The sequence below is a fragment of the Mesitornis unicolor genome, unplaced genomic scaffold, assembly GCF_000695765.1.
Source record: "Mesitornis unicolor isolate BGI_N332 unplaced genomic scaffold, ASM69576v1 scaffold13748, whole genome shotgun sequence".
Classification (NCBI taxonomy): domain Eukaryota; kingdom Metazoa; phylum Chordata; class Aves; order Mesitornithiformes; family Mesitornithidae; genus Mesitornis; species Mesitornis unicolor.
In genome coordinates this window covers 30,047-47,224 of record NW_010199859.1, presented here as the reverse complement: position 1 = coordinate 47,224, position 17,178 = coordinate 30,047, and the positions used below count along the sequence as shown (strand labels likewise).

Sequence of the window (17,178 nt, the reverse complement as noted above, 5' to 3'; positions counted from 1 at the left end):
TACCAAAACTCTAACCTGAAGCTCATATCCAGTACTTCCAGTGTTTTAAGGGAGGAGTTGTCTAGGATTATAAATCATTCTGGAGAACAAAGCACCATCACTAGTTCTTCCAATGTTTGCCTTTTGAGTGACAGGCAATTTGCATCATGAGACTTAATGAAGTACTTTAAACTTTTAACCTGAATGTTGGTTTTCCTTTAGTTTGCAGAAGGAGAATTCACTGTAACCTAAGCATGAATTATAGTGCCCAAGGATTCTGCTGGAGTTCAAACTGATTACAAGTAGATCACACATAAACATTCACAATAGCAATGGGTATATTGTTCTATTTATAGCCAAGAACTCCCAAGTGACACTGGTGTTAAAGCCAGCCACAGTACGGTATAATAAAAGTACCATTGAAATCCTTACTAGAAAGATACAATTTAGAAGTACCCTCTAAGATTTCCCACCCCCCATCAGTTTTAAATTAAGGCCTCAGCAATGCAGCCCATGAGATAAGGCCAGTCTTTTATATTCACAAGTTGTAAGTTCTCTTTTGATAGCCGATTCCAAAACATCTGGGTTGTTGTTTTTCCCTCTGTTCACCTTGTGTCACCAGTGTAGGTCAGGAGATTGGCTGCCAGAGACATTTAGCTGAGGTAACTCCATGAGTGTTACCGTCCTAGGCAGATCTGCTTCATAGATTTTCTTTTTCTTTTTTTTTCCAAACAAAAATGAAACAAAACAAAAAAACAACCTCCAAAACAAGAAGGAATGCTTTTTGGGTTAAAGCAATCTGTTGCTGCTGTTCAGTCATCAATCTTCACAGGAAGTGAATCTGAGGTCCCAGGAGCAAGGGACTGGGAAGGAATCCATATAGAGGCTTCCTCACCTCTTGTTACTTTCTCCCATTGGTTGAGATTGTCCCTGGAGATGCAAAAAAGGTTAAAGAGATAAAGCATTGTTCATAAGTTCACTGAGATTTCTTCCCAACAATACTATCTGCTGTACTATACTTTGAGATGTAGCTTTATGCTGTATATAACCTATATGTCATCCAGCTTTTATAATTTTTGTATTATTACATCTTTACATTAAGTTATTCCATTTTGTAATTTTGTGTAGCTCATATATATGTTGACTATATGTAAGACTACAGCATACCTTCCTCAGAACAAGTTGTGGAGCTAGAGGCTAGCAACTGCTTCCATTACAGATTTCTAGCCCTCATGGCTGCAGAGAAAACCCAGCTGTGACTCAAGAGACACATGCCTGCAGAGACTCTGAAACAGCAGCCTGCAGACAAGCAGCCTTTGTCACTTCAGACTTCAGGGATTTTACCACAGCATACTTTGGCTCTTTTCAAAACCACCACAGAGATCAGGACTTTTGCTAGGAAACTTCCTTCACTGGAAACCACAGAAGTACATTAAGCCTTCTAAAACTCCTGCACATGGGCTGCCTGATGGTACATAAAATGTCATATGCTGACATCATAATAGCAACTTTCAATTACTAATGTGCTTGTCATACTATCAATTTACTACATTTAATAAGTATCCCTTCCTTGAGACAGAAATTTTTTGTAGTGTCTCATAGCCTGGCCAACCCTCAAGTTCAAATTTTGGTCCATGAGCCACAAAATGATGAGAAATTAAACTGATATTGTTCTAAAGATCTGAAGGGAGTACAGACCCATAATTTTAGTTGCTGTACACTAGTACCACCCTAGTGACTTGGAAGTCTATGTTGATGATATCCCATAGTGGACCATACTTGCAACCTACGGCCAAATCTAGCATTCAGGCTTCAGAGAGAGAGAGCAAGCTGTTTCAATTTCATACTATCAGATAACCAGTTACTAAAACAATAGTTCTTAGATGCCTGTAGTAAACAAACAGGATGCTAAAAGTATTAAGGTCTTACATGCTATGTGTCGCGTTATTGTATTACATGGGAGTTTATGTGGCAGAAGTCTAATTTTTATGTCACAGTTTGCCAAAACAGTTGATAAAACAGTAACAGATAAGCTGAAAGCACAGAGAACAGGTAAGAGAAAACGTTGCATTTTCTGGAGGTGGAAGGAAGGATCTGATGGAATCTACTAAAGAAAGCTGGTGCCCTCTAGGGGAACACCTACACCACCCTCTGCAGGCAGATTGAAACCTGCTCTGACAGTGCTCCAGGCCAACGGGAGTCGAAGTCATGAAATCAGCTTTAGTATGGTGCTGAATCTCAGCTAATACAATCAGGTACTAAGGATAAGAAAAACTGAACCGTTGCTATTTCTAGGTCCCTTTCCCCAAACTGGGAAAGTAATGAGGAGAATTGCAGCCAAAATATTTTAAAATCATATCAATTTCAGCAAGAATTGAGAGACCTTAAAGCATAAGGAAAATTGTTTATAATTATTTGGTCTGAAATAAAAAAAAAATCACTTAACCTCATCCTCAAAATAAATTTACTATCACAGATTTGCCACTTTGGTAGGCCTACTGGGTACATGGGCTACAAAACACACATTGGACTTCTGAATACTGTAACACAGGTGCCTGGTAGTTTTGATCTACACAGAATGACAAGAGAGTATTTAAAAATAAGTAATTAATTACCAGACAAGAAAACCTTCTAGATTCTTAGCTGCTACCTTACCTCAGGGAAATCAGTGACTGATAATGATTTTCTTTTTTCGTTTTTAAGATGCAGATAATACGATTCATTTGCCTTTGTGCTCTCAATGAAGTCCTGGCTCCCAAGTGTCTGGAATAAATGCCCAGAGGCTCTCAAAATAAAGACCTTGATGCTGACATGCTGCCTTGGCTGCTTCTGCTGCTATTATTTGCAGCTGGTGTCCACAGTTCAAACAACTCAAGGACACGGCAGCTTAAACACTGTGTTCAAAGAACAAGCACTGCTGGTGAAGGGGTGATATCAAAATCGGTACAGTCAGCAGCTGAGGTAATGCCAAACAGGAATGAGGCTGTATTCCTCTCATCACACTGAATAAGCATTACCCATCAAAAATAAAATTTAAAAAAGTCTAGTGCCAAATCAGGTGTTTGGAACGCTCTGAAGCAACCTAAACCCTGCAGCAATACACATTTTAGTAATTGGAAAGTTGAAGTTGGATCTGTGTTCTTGATTTTCTATTCTGCATCTCCGAGTCTGAACTCTCAACACTTCCTCCTCAACCTTCTCAAACAGACAGCAGAGGGTAATTTCAAGGCTAAGCTAAAACTATTGAACTGCTCCTCAGAAGACTTTATGCCAGGGTGTGGATTTTCAGGAAGCTCTTTAGTGTTACCAAGATCTTAAACCTCATTCATACATCTATGCCCCAGTTCTGCATCACTGCAATCTAAATTAAGGTATGCACAAGAGCAAGGTGGGGAGCTGTGTCTGTACAGAGCTGTGCCCAGACTGTGCCAATGTAGCTTTCAGAAGTATCAGTATTATAACTGGAATTCCAAACAACAAACATATTTTTTAGAATAGGAAAACTTCATATAATCTGTGCCAGGAGTCTGACGTCACACCTTTTGCAGAGAAATCCACTCTGGGAAAAATTTTCATGCTTAATCTTCAGAATCACAGAGAATCTTTCATCTAGAACACATACACCCGTGGGTGCTTGATAGTCCACAGTTCAACATTAAATCTCTTTAGCTGAGTACTGAAAGACGGATCATCAAGTATTATAATCCACTATTGCAAATAAGCCTCACTTGGATATCCATGTGGCCAGAAATCAAAAGATATGGGTCCTCCTAGAACTCTGCTCCTCAAAAAGATGCTGTGCAGTCTTAAACACTCAACCCAGCCTCTCAAAGCCTCAGTTCCCATTAAGTGAAATAACAATGCTAACTTCTTTAAAAGGTACTTGCAGACTTACACAAATGGTTCTACAGTAAATACAAACCCATTTTTAAGACCTCCCATTTGACTGTGCTAGTAACAGAACTTTGATGAAATCCAACACTGAGGTTACTTTATTAATCTTACAGACTCCGGAAGACATTTCCATGTTAAAAGCGCATAGATACTGATTTGGGGAATAAAGTACACCCAGGTGTTGACAAATAAGTAATAAAAAATAAATATAAAAAATTCACATATATAAAGCAGTTTGACAATATTTGTTAGCTCAAGTAGGCATGTAAATGGACACACTCCTGATAAGCATTACTGCATTTCCAGTGGTAGGCATTATAGTTGATGCTGTTTAGTCCATGTGAACAGTATAAAAATCTTTCTGACTCAGAACATGGTTACTCAAAGCATAATCTGTGTTCCAGTTACATGGGTCAAATAACAGACCATTTAGCTTTCAGCCATCAATGCAGCCAAAGCAACGTGCCTTCAAGCAAGTATTACAAAGAGAAAGAACTTCCAAGATCTCAGACTACCTCTCAGTAAATCAGCTGGATGATTCATGACCTTGTAAAGACTGAAAGGATTACAAGCAGTTCTGTAATTTACTTCATGTTCTCTGATTTCACACGGAAAGTAACTCCTCTTTATTTGTCAGAATACACATTATTCAATTATCAAACTATCAAAACAAATGTATTAGGTCAACACATCTCAGGGAGTAAACATTCCTACTCCATACTGTAAGTCTGAATGCCAAAACAGCATTTGGACTTTGATACCATTATAACAGTAGCACAATGCACGGCATTTTGAAACTAGAGAAGAGTTTGATGTTATATTGTAACTGATGGAACCACTGAAATACGCACTTACAATTGCTTCCACATTACTTAATTTAGGATAAAAAATTACTGCCTATTATTTACCAGACATGGTTAATTTCATAGCTTCTAAGGATGAAAAACACTACATTAAGGATCACCTAGCCCAACTGCCTGGAAAATACAGGCCTTGGTAACTTCATGACTGTAACTGTGCCTCAGACCGGTATCCCATTTACCATTCTCTTTTAAAAAATATACCTAACTTCGGTTTAAGAACTTCAACTGATATTACTCCAAATGCTAAAAAAGACATTCACCACATTCCTCGTTTGAACCTTTGGGCTTCAAGTAGTTTTTACCAGCCCACTATTAACAATGGCTCCTAGATCCTCACTGTTTTTCATAAGATAGTCCTCTGTCCCGCTGGTACAGACCTACATATTCTTCTCACAGCTGTATGAAGTACTGTTCTGGTGCAAATGAAATCATTTTGCTAACCACTATGTTAAATTTCACAGTGTTTTGTACATAGTGGGTGCCCTTCTGTTACTTCACACAGATCATTTAGTAGGTAGATCTGCTATACAGGACAAAGAAAAAGTTCAATGCAAGCTGGAATTTAAGGACCACGAGAGAAAAAAATTATTATTAGAGAGGTGCTATTAAGAACATAAAAAACAGGCCTCTTTTCCATGGATGTGACTGAAGATTGCTGGCAATGAACCAACTGTTTTTCTTTAGAGAATACTGATTAACCTGAACCTGGAACATTTTAATGAAGCACGCTGATTTCAACAGAAGTTTTGTTAGGAAAAATTGCTGAAGTGGATATAATTACTGGACAGAGCTACCTACAAAGTGATCCACCACCACTGGTAGAAGCAGTCAATTGGTTAAGGACCCTTGCTTCTCCTCAGAAGATCCCAAGCTACATCCCAACTGATGAATAGGAAAAAATTACATTTGCCTCTCCCACATCCCAGTGGTACTACCTTTATGCTCTCAACTACTGAATATTCTGGGAATCTTTATCTCCTACTTTTTAATAAAAATATTCTAACATGAAATAAAATCACATGCCAACATTTTTTAATGAAATAGAATACTAGACAAATCTAGTTGTGCATACCATGTTGAAGTAAAAAGGACACGGGGAAATTGCACTGAACCAGCCCTAGATAGGGATACATAAGGACTTAACCTGTTTCTCTCTAAATGTTTTTGACATCAAACACATTTTAATCAGCTGTGTCTGTAGATCTGCATTGGACAGACACAGGCAGCAGTTATTGCCTCTGGTTTCTATACAGATTAATGTGAGATGTGCATCCCTGTTTGTCTGCAGGCAAATTCAAAAATTAAAAGTGTATTTCCAGACAAACTTGCAAAGCATGTTTTCTTTTTTTTAACCAAGCTACATGCTATGCAAAAACTTGCACATTTACTCACCTGCATGCTCGGAGTAATGGCCCAGTTGGAGGAAAGATCTGTGCAAGTGTGGTGTAACATGGGATGGCTACAGCATTGTAGAACCCAATCTATGAAAAACAATAATGAAAATAATAGTTAAATGTTGCCAAACTAAAAAACTGGAAGTTAACAGCCAACTAGCTCAAAGGTGTTGACTGGTTACTTAATTACTACTTACGTTAGTACTTCATACGTCTGCATCTCTTCTTAATATCCGACTACTTTAAAATGAAGCATTAACGGTTGCTGGCAATTACAAGTTGCTTACATGCCTCTTTTATGTCTAATATAGCAGCTTCAGATCAGATATGCTACAGGACCTTTTATTATGCAATTGAAAGAACTGATCCGCTGAGGCTCTGTCTGGCTTTTTTGGTGTCAGCAGTGACAAGGAAGTAGACGCAGCTGGCGGAGCCATTTCTGCAAACATTATCGTTATGATTATTTTTTTTTAAGGAAAGTTGTGCACCTTTGCCAAAATATGGTCAGATTCTGGATTGTTCCGATGTCCTCAAGAGTATGTATTCTGTAGTTCAATTTACTTGAGATGCTAGGGCCTTTGCACCTTGGAAAATGTCTAAAAGGTGTGGACTGCGATCAATAATTGGTTTGCAATTTCTTTTCATGTATGCAGTTCGGTGATGTATTTTTACCATTATCATACAAAACTATTTAGAGAACATCAAATGAGTACCTTTTTAACGATACCCGATTCATACAGGCTTAGGGGCCTATGACAGTTACCATCTCACAGCTGAATTGTCATGACACGAGGGAATTTTTAGAAAATGTTACTTATATATTAGCAAGGATGACAGGTTAAAATTCAGATCCATTATAACATCACTCATTTATCCCAGACTCTCATGATAGTTACAGTAGTGCACTGTGATGCCTTCCTTTGGACAGAGTTTTTAAATGTCTTTTAGTGATATGCCATGTATTGTACTGTGACCAAGGCATTTGATAAGTCTCTTTTTAACAGGCCAAACATTGGCCTGTATTCAGAAATCAAGCAGCAACTCTTGTTTCCTCTCCATCATTACAGAGATTCCTCCCATACTGCTATGTAACCGAGTCCATTCTGTACTTTAAAAGTAAGAAAAATACATTTTCTGACCTGAGAATCCAACAGACTGAGTTGAAGTAATCATGATGTAACCAACAGAAAGAAACTACAGCTGGTGAGAAGGCAAGGCTGCACGCAGCCATAATGTCTGCTCATCAACCAAAAACTTTTATTATTTTGCATAGTGCATTGTTTCCTTTCTGTGTCTTTTTTTTTCTTGAGTGTTTTTTTTTTCTTGTTTGTTTGGTATAAGGGCAACCATTTTATTCAATGGAAAATAGCAGATTACTCCACAGCTATAAAAAATTAAAATGGGATTTTAGGTACAGTTACACTGTATACGTTCTGTCTCAAAGAGAAGTGCGTTGCCATTACAAAACATAAAAGTTTTCAACCAAACTAAGTTCATCTGCAATATATTCCAAACAACCATCTCTTTGGAACTCCGATATTTAGAATAAAATATGTCTATTAAGGTCCTGAAAGCTTTTAAATTAAAATGCACATCAATCAAGGAGGAAAAAGCCTAAAAGGCTCAACAGATTTAAATTTTGAATAAATCCAAGCTAATTTAAAACATTCCTTTGCAAGTTTCCGTTTCTGACCAGAGCAAATTCTCACAAATCCCTTTTGTAAAAGGTTTAGATTATCTGAATAAATTATTCCAGATTGATTTTTATGTTGCTGTGGCTAGAGAAAATGCCTAGAGTTCGCTTAGGTATGAGCAAACTGTTGAAGTCACTGCAGGAAAGGCAGTGTACGTATATCCTAAAGATGCATAAGCAGATGCATAATCTTTTGTTTCTGAAATAAATTGTTCCTGTCTCTCCAATTTTGCATCCCAAATATACTGCTAGCTTTAAGAGCTGGATCTTTAATGTCCTGACTGAAGTATGAAATCACCCTTAACATTTTAATCCTTGCTGTGTAACAGTAAACTTTTTATTTTCATCTGGAAAACTGTAATTCTGAGATAGCTTTGAATGGTTGAAGCATATGAACTGTTCCTTCTCTCTCCCTTCATTACTCAGACTGGCTTGACTTGCTTATTAAAGGGGCTTTCAAGTCACTGCATAGTTTTGGCAATTCTGTTTTCTTCACAGGTTCCAAAAGGAGGGGTAGAAAACAGGGTGATGGGGTCCTTGCTGAGTCAGGAACAAATCCTCAGCACAGGCTCCACAGTGGGAAGACATCAAACTCAGAGACCTCACATGAGCTGTGCTGCGAAGTGTGTAAAGCACAACAGAGACCAACAGATCCAGCCACCCAAGTGAAAGGAAGAGCTAAGCACAAGCTATGTAATCAAAGATGAGTACCTGAGGCAGAATTTTTTTTTCAGAGATTGCAAGTTTATACAAATCCTCATTTCCTAAACATCATTGTCACTTAAATAAGGTATTATTGCTTTAATTAAAAGTCACATTAAAATATTCATTAATGTTTTTTGTTTGAGCTCAAGGAAATGGATGATAATGCTTCATTAAATTCTTCAGTCTCCAAATAAATATAGGAATGGTTACTTTCACAGAACTACGTATGTCCTAAATCTCACATTCTGCTGTAACATATATACAACTATACTACTGAAGCTGGCTTTTAAAGTCCTATTTTGCTTAATATTTTATTGTTGTACTATTAAGAGGCATGAAACTGAGCACAAAGTAAAAAAGAACCTGATGAAGAGAGTACCTGGAACAATACTGACTGAGTTTTCAAGAGAAAAAAAAACAACTTAGTTAACAGCTTTCACCCCATTAACAATTCTTTCACAAATGCCAAGATGATTACACAGTATAATACTGTGTACTTTTCATGATGTTCAAAGATAACTAATACAGTGTGTGGAAAAATAAACCAAATGCAGAAAAAGGTTTCTTCTCTTTTTAGGCTTACACTAAACAAAAATTTGAAAAACGAATTGCTAATTCCTGACTATAATAAGGGTGATAGTTTTTATGCTAAAATATTGTAAAGCATATGAAGTAAAATGTCAGAATATAAAAATTTCCATAGTCTTGCTTATGAAGTAATTAATCTACTATGATTTTGTGATACTTTGTCATTTCTAATTTATTTTAAGCAGTATTGTTAATTTCAGAGTTCATTAAATGCTTTGTGAATGCTAACTACTGACAAAGCATCAGAGGCGACTGAAATTTAAAAAACCTTATAAATATATATGTATAAGAATGGACAATTTAAATTTAATTTTTCTCTGCTCAGATAATCAAAGGACAAGCTATCTTTTTCATTTACCCAAAAAATAAGTTCAAAGACATTTTTTTCGCCCCTCAGATCTATGTTTCCAAAATAACAGTTTTCCTTAGGGGAAAACATAAAAGAAGCAGTTATTTCTGCACATTTGTGGACAGGAAAATCAGTACCCAAATACTACAAAAAAAGGACAGTTCAGGCTCTTAGAAATACATCCTTAATTGCTTACCCTCATCACATAATTTTGTTGTTTTTATTTTTAGGAATGTCAAAAAGCAGTGGTTGTAGTTATCAAAAAAACTCATGAAGACCTATTGGTCTAAAGTCACAAATGTTCTGAAATCCAAACCTGAATATTTTAAGCAGCAACAGGTGATGATGTTCACTTTGCATTTAGGATAAAACAGTGAAACTTTTTAGCTAAGGGCTGAAGCAACCACTTACTAAGTTGAAAAAGTGTTATTGACACTTTTCATAATCATAGCTGATTGTGGTTTTAGCTAGAGTTACAATTACAAAGAATGGAACAGGTGACAACAGCGAAGAGCACATTGTCATTTAAGTAAACATTTGAAAACAAATTTTCCACTGCTACTTAAAAAAGTTAACCCTGTTTTGCATGCAGGACATAGAATTGAGCAGCCCACACACCCTAATGTCAAATGCAATATTCACTAATATATAAAGTGTTTTTTTCCATACATGTATATTAACACTATAAACATGTATCATTTTACTGAGAGGGTTCATACCTGACCCTGAGGGACTTCATCTTTCTTGTCTCTGTCCATCATAGGAATGGGTTGAATACCCGTTTTCTTCATTTCATCACCCTGGAGAAAAGCAGAGAGAGAGATTAGAACAAAAATCAAGACTACTGAGATATGAATTCATTACCATCTTCTATTGTATGTCAGTCTAAAAATCCAGATTTTAAAATAATGTGTGGTACTGGTCCAAGGCAATTTCAGAAAACTGCCTAAGGAGAGGCTCATTTTATACATTCACCTAAATGATAGTAGCAGATACTGAAATAGCAGATCCTAAAAATTAAGTTTTTAAGTCAACGTACACATATCTTCCTTGTTTCCAAGGGCATCTCCATAACAAAAAGCAACTGAAAGAATAAAACCAAAGAAATTGGTTCTTTCTATTCTGTTCTATTCACAGTTGCATCATCTTCAAAACATTACCTGTTTAAAGCACTGTAATACAATGACCAGTAGAACACAACTCACCTGTCCATGGAAAAGCTGTATAAAATAGACGCATTTACAATGTGCTCTCTTTGACAACAATGCAATCTTTTTGACTATGCTGCTTTGAAGAAGCCACCTGCCAAACAGCCTTCTTTTTTTTTAAGTATGTTATTCCTCTACGTTCATCAGGTGAATACTGGGAAAGATGCAGTATACCCAAAGACCAGATATATGTAATGTAAAAGAGAAAACTGCCTCCTTATATTTCACCCATTACCACCAGAGCAGCCAAAACACATTTCTGAGCACTATACTGGGCCTGAACACAATTACTCCTTAAAAATCCGTAAGTAGCTGGCTACTTTCTGTAACAAATTAAAGTTTTCCAATAGTCTTATGCCTCAACTCCATTGTCAAATCACCATGGATGTTTAATCTTGAGGTTATAAAGGCAAATACAGTCGTAGAATTGGTTGCTTTTGGCTACTACTCATGTCTGAGACTCCAAAGTCAATGGGATCTTCAAACTGCTAACCTCAGGTATCAGGTTTGCATGGTGAGCTTTTGGTAGCCAAGGGGCTACAGGGGTGACTTCTGTGAGAAGATGCCAGAAGCTTTCCCCATGTCTGACAGAGGCAGAGCCAGCACTATGAGAGCTGCTATGGGGAAAGTTAACTCCATCCCAGCCAGACCCAATACATCTTAGGGAGAAAGCTTATACATGATAACTGTTCATGTAATATTTGCTTATTTTTGTCCTTTAATGTGAGATTCAGCTTAGAGAGGTTCAGCTACCTCAAAGCTTGGGACGTTCCCTAAATCTATGTTCTATGTTTCTGCTACAGTTAGTGAAGGCACCTCCTAAAGACAATTTATTACACCTTTCTCATAAGATTTTATCAAGCCATGTTTCACATGCCAATGTGCCCTTCTAAGGCAAGACTGACACCTTTACTCATAGAGAAGTTTGCAACATAGTTAAGTTGATTCTGGTCTGAGTAGACCATCTTTCTGTTTGGCTGCCTTGCAACTACCTTGAGGGCAGAAAAGATGGAGGTTTCTGGAAGTCAGTTCACTCTTGCCCATTTGGCCTCAGCATTACCTATTAACTATGATCCTGCTCAGTTAACCAATAAGAGATGTAATCAGGAAGCTACTTTTTAATTGATGTCTGTACTATTTCTTTCTTTAAGTAGTTAGAGAGGCCAGAATAATTGAATCTAGTCTCTGTTAGACATTTTACTGTTGAAAGAAAACAAAAGGGAAGGCCTCCTTCCTCAAGAGAGAAAATTGCCTGCAGCAATTCCAAGCAGAGAAATTTAGTGTACTGTTAATTAGGAACTGTAAGCAAATTTTGCTTTTACGTGCCTCCACTAAATAATTAATTTTTTTCCATATGATTGAAGTACTGCAATTGATTGATCCAGGAACGTCTGCAGCTACCATTGTCTCAGTGATAAGAACCTCAACACTAAACCATTTAGAATCATATAGTTTTAAGATCTTTGATTAATATAGTGTTTTCTTGTGTTCGTCAAGTGTGAATGCATGTATGATACACTGTTGTAAAAAATACTGCTTTTCTCATTTTTATGATCGTGATCAGTAAGTTAAAATTGAAACTTTAAGCAAAGAAATTTGTATCGTACATGCAGTATGGCTATAATAAGTAGTTTATAAGTTGTCTCTTAAAAAAAAGCACTGCAGAAAGTGTTAAACCACTACCTAGCCTCTCACATCTCACAAAAATAATAAAAAAAAAATCACAGCAGGCAAATCTTATACTGGCTGGTAATCCTATACAATTGATCAGCAAATGTTTTATTTTGTTTGAGTTGCAGCAGTGGGAAAGCTTCATGCTCAAGTGATATCAAGGTAAATCTTAGCTAAAAACATTAGCTATTCTGACTTTCCTTCAATGAAAAAAGATTAGTGTGACATAGCACAAAATTGCTGCAACCTCTTCTGCAGTTACTGTTTTAGTTAATGATTACACAAAGTAGTATTATAAAACTGTTCTGATTAAATCATTCAACATATAAATTATGAACTCAATTAGTAATTAGAAGCAACATTTTATGCAGCTTTTAGAACCATAACATAAACATCCAATCTTGTCAAATATACTTTTGTAGAGTTTACATTTTTTCCCAATTAACTAACAACTTCTACAGTTAAATACAATCTAAACTTTCTACTGGTTTAGCTTTCCCAGGATTTTGCCTACATCTGTCTCTAGCTTTCCAGTTTTCCCGAAGCATTTAGACCTGGATTTTTCAGCTATCCTGACTGGATTTCAACATACCCAACTTCTGCCATGTATCAGTTAACCTCTTCTTAAAAAAGATTCAGTAAAAACACTCACTTTCCAGTGCTGACATTTTAGAAAGTGAGTACTGAACTAGATCTTTAAGCTTATGCAGTGTGCATTTTTCAAATATTTTAGTCTGTACTGTTCAGAATTAAGAGAACATGTAAATACAAAACACACCCACAAGCCATGCACATCTTGAATTTCATAATGAACATGCAACAGGCAGGACAACGATCTCCACACTATATGCATGCTACATCAACTCTTTGGGCCTGATTTCCATTTTACACCTGTGTAAAAAAGAAATAAGCCCACTGATTTCTGCAGACTTCCACAGGGCACATAACAACAAAGAACAACACTTTATCGTACATATTTGCAACAGCACTTAATATGAAATATTAAAATACAGTGTACGTTTAAAACTGCATTCAATTGTATGGAACATCCTCAGAATTTATTCCTTATGTCCCTAAAGCAGTCACTTTCACTTTAAAAATTAAATTATTAGTATATTTACTCCTCAGTGTAAGATGTGAGAGATTGCATCTTCATTTATGAACATTAACACAGCTCAATGCCTTGTTACAATTCTCAGTACATCTTATCTGTAGAGTGACTTTCAGTAGACTAAAAAAATCAGCTCTGAAACCCAGTTGTTGAGCTTGGCTCACAGGGAAGATTCAAATGGTCAAATCAGAACAGGATTAAGTTTTGTCATGTTTATCTCAGCATTTTCTGGACTCATACTACAGCTTTGTAAGTGTGCTTCAAGGCAGCTGACCTGGAAGTGGGTTTCATATTTTGAATTTCTATACTATAAATAGATTCTTCACAAAACTACAGCTAGTGACTCAAAAAACCTTACAGATTTTCTTCCATTTTCTGTTGCTTGGTCACTTAATGTTAGGACATACTTTCAAAATTCTTTAATAGAGAGAAAAAATGCTGACTGTAAATTAGGAAGCTAACACAGCTCTTTAAATAGTTTCAGAGTAAACAACAAAACACATGCATGCACCAATGAACACTCTTTAAAACAAACACAGTAAGATATTGATTGAAAATACTTATGGTTGCTTTTTTCTTCCTGGATACTTCCATTTATAAGGAAAAGAAAGTAAACAAAAGAAACACACATACCTCAGCCCAGAACTCGGCATATATATCATTGGCCGTCAGTCTGGTAACAGGCCACAACTTTGTTACAGAACACAAATCACAAGCTGTCATCATCAGACCGATCACTCTATCTCTGAAATGAAATAACATTAAATTTTACGTTTGGTAAAGAATTAATGATCATACTACAAAGCTTTTATTTGCCCTTCCTCAGTTCAATCAGCAGTAAAGTATATACACACTACAAAATTTCCCTCGCCATGCTTATTTCTTATGCATTTGTTTACAATTCATTGGTAAGGCATCACACAAATTGTATGTTATATTCCCTGTAGTACTCCCTGCATTGTTGGCAACCAGAGTTCATTGACTATCCTCTGCACAATCACATTCATAGAAAACTACACAAGAATGCCTACTTGTTACACACTTGGAATTTTAAACATAGGTGATCTTAGAAACAAGTAAGAAATAGGTAAGAAAACTACGGTGTACACAGAATTATTTTTTCTTACTTAGAATTCTTAGCTATATTTTGCAAAAATAAGTTTTTTCTTTATAGGACTAATGCCATAGGGAAATAATACTGGTTTGTTACTTTACCTGTGTGCTTGGTTCTTAAGGTTTAATGCTCCTGTTTGATGCAGCTCTTCAAGCTGTTTTCTGTTTCCAAAATACAGGGCAAGGTCTGTGGCGATGATGGCTTTCCGGATGATCTCAAGTACTTGCTCGTATTCACTGGAGCTCAGATTGGAGAAGACATTGTGCCCTTCCAGCTATGAAAAAGTAAAAAACCAATAAAAAGCACAAGCTCTAATTCTGAGATGATTTCAGTCTTTACTTCACCAGACAGGTTACAACAATTTTACAGCCCAATTACAATTTCTATTGCAAAGTCAAATGCTGACAGCCTGAAATTCCCATTTTTTATTTTCCTTTTTAAATACTGTCATGAAACTTATGACTAAGCCACTGATTTGGTTTTGGGACTGCTCCTTCTGAAGCCTAAAGGTATTAATAGCAAAAAATGCTAGCTTTTGTAGTGCTTATAAGTCAGAGCAGAAGACACAGCACTTCCAGACAGTATTAGCTTGGGAACTTGTGATTCAATCCTGATCCAGAGTACTGCATTGTCAAGTTGGTAAACTTCAGTGTCTGATTCACTCTGAAGTACAATTTTGACTTAACACGGCACAACATATAATATGGATAAGGAAATAACCAGTTTAAAGGACTAAAATAATTTTGTTCTCATAGTGTTCCAAATGAAATGTGCCTGAAATTGCTGCATTTACTGATACAATTTTCTCTATAGAAATAAAGTTAATTACAGTACTTTAATGTATATGAACATTTAGGGGAAAAAGCTGCTTTGTTCAATCATGAATGGACTGACTCATAAAGTAAAGACAATAGTTTCCACTATGGAGTCTCTGGCAACACGCCACTGTCATTCCTTTTCTATTTCCACTATTTATTATTACGCATTTAACTGACAATATCCATGTACTGTGATCGCTCATGAAGCTATATCACATATTGAAAAGTCAACACTATTCACTGTCTCTGAGATTTGGAAAACAACTCATCAAAAGTCTTCCTACTGTTGAGAGGAAACAGCAAAAACTAAGAAAGAATGAGCCAGCCATGTCAAGGTATGCACCTTCACAAATAGAAAATATTATTAAAATACATCAAATGCAGATGTGTTTTGACATTTAATTGGCACTTGGGCTGAAGCTCATCAAAAGTTTCCCTGACTTTTGTCAAGCATTTACATAATTTGTTCAAAATAAATCCTTCGTAGCATAAACAGGCTTGGTTGCTCTCAACATTCGGAACGTAAATGTCATTTCCAACAGTTTTACTTGGACAAGTACATTTATTGTGAATTGTGAATAGAAAATACAATTCTTCTACACCTCAGTGCTCCTTTGACAGCATCCTAAGTCGCAGAACATGATCTTTAAAAAAGTTCAGAACATTTTTAGTCATCATCAACAGTTTGGGAACAGCAAATGATGACTACTAATTTAAATTATTCAGGGTTCTGGGGACCCTTTCCCCTGTTTGTCGTAATATTTACATTACTCCGGATTTGGAGTCATCACCTTTAGGCTTTAGAAGCTGCATTATCAAGCACATTGTAACATCTTCTGTTCATACTGATAGAAAAAAAAAAAACACTTTATTCCTTTAAGTAGTGATGGAAGTTGTCATTTCTGAGAATGTCACTTAGGCTTTTGAGTAGTACATATGAAGTACAGCTCCTAAGATTTTAGTCTTTCCCTGCTGAGCTAAAGCTAGTAAATGGAATCCTCTGCATCTGGCAAGTATGGTATACACTAGAACTGCAGGTGGATGAGAAAAGCAGCTACAAAGATTCAACAGTGAAAAGTACTGGAGGTTACTAACATAACATTAAAACTCACTGAGATAAACCCTAAGGGTATGGTGGGTTTGGGTTTGGTTTTTTTTGGTAACAGTTCAGGAATCCAGTATGGCTTTTTGATTGAAGTTAAAAACAGCAAGTCCAAAATGCTGCTCTAATCTCCTTTGCTGCTAATCACTACTCATGAGCCCCTGGGTAGGCAGTGTTTGAATCCATTGGATAGCCCTGACCACCTATGTCTCTTTTCTCACTCAAGGCTAGGAGTTAGCAGGGAGGCAAAAGAGTTCCCTGTCTTCTTGGCAAATGGGACTTTCAACAAATACATTTCTGCAGGGAAAATGCAAAGTGGTTTTTGAAGAATGACTGAAGTCTGCCTCATGTAGCCATAGTGGGACAAAGTGTTAATGACTGAGGGACTTGCTCACAGTGCACAAACTCACATGAAGAATGAATACTAAAAATCTAATGCCATACCACCACTGAAGGTTTCATTACATCCTCCTACATGGAGGACCATTCAGAGATAAAGCTTCCATTCTCTGATGAAATGCATATGATACCTAAAACCATAATCACAAGATGTGCTTCTGAATACAATATAGGACATGTATTTTTCCTAAAAGTTGATTAAATATTTTAGAAAATAAGTATCTTCCCCCTGAAAGACCAGAAAGAAAGAAAAGTTAACAATGAATTAGTGGCACAGTAGCATGGTAAGG

At 36.5% G+C, this 17,178-nt stretch overlaps 1 protein-coding gene across 1 annotated transcript in view; it reads right to left on the bottom strand.

The window, feature by feature from the left end:
• Positions 1–205: 205 nt before the first annotated feature.
• Positions 206–17,178, bottom strand: part of PDE10A (phosphodiesterase 10A) — a gene marked incomplete at its 5' end in the record, with an annotated part of 43,743 nt that continues 26,770 nt past the window's right edge. Inside the window, 5 exons of the mRNA XM_010189572.1 lie at positions 206–909; positions 6,129–6,217; positions 10,185–10,265; positions 14,089–14,200; positions 14,671–14,843. Coding sequence (XP_010187874.1) covers positions 792–909; positions 6,129–6,217; positions 10,185–10,265; positions 14,089–14,200; positions 14,671–14,843 — 573 coding nt within the window. The remainder of the gene's footprint in view (positions 910–6,128; positions 6,218–10,184; positions 10,266–14,088; positions 14,201–14,670; positions 14,844–17,178) is intronic.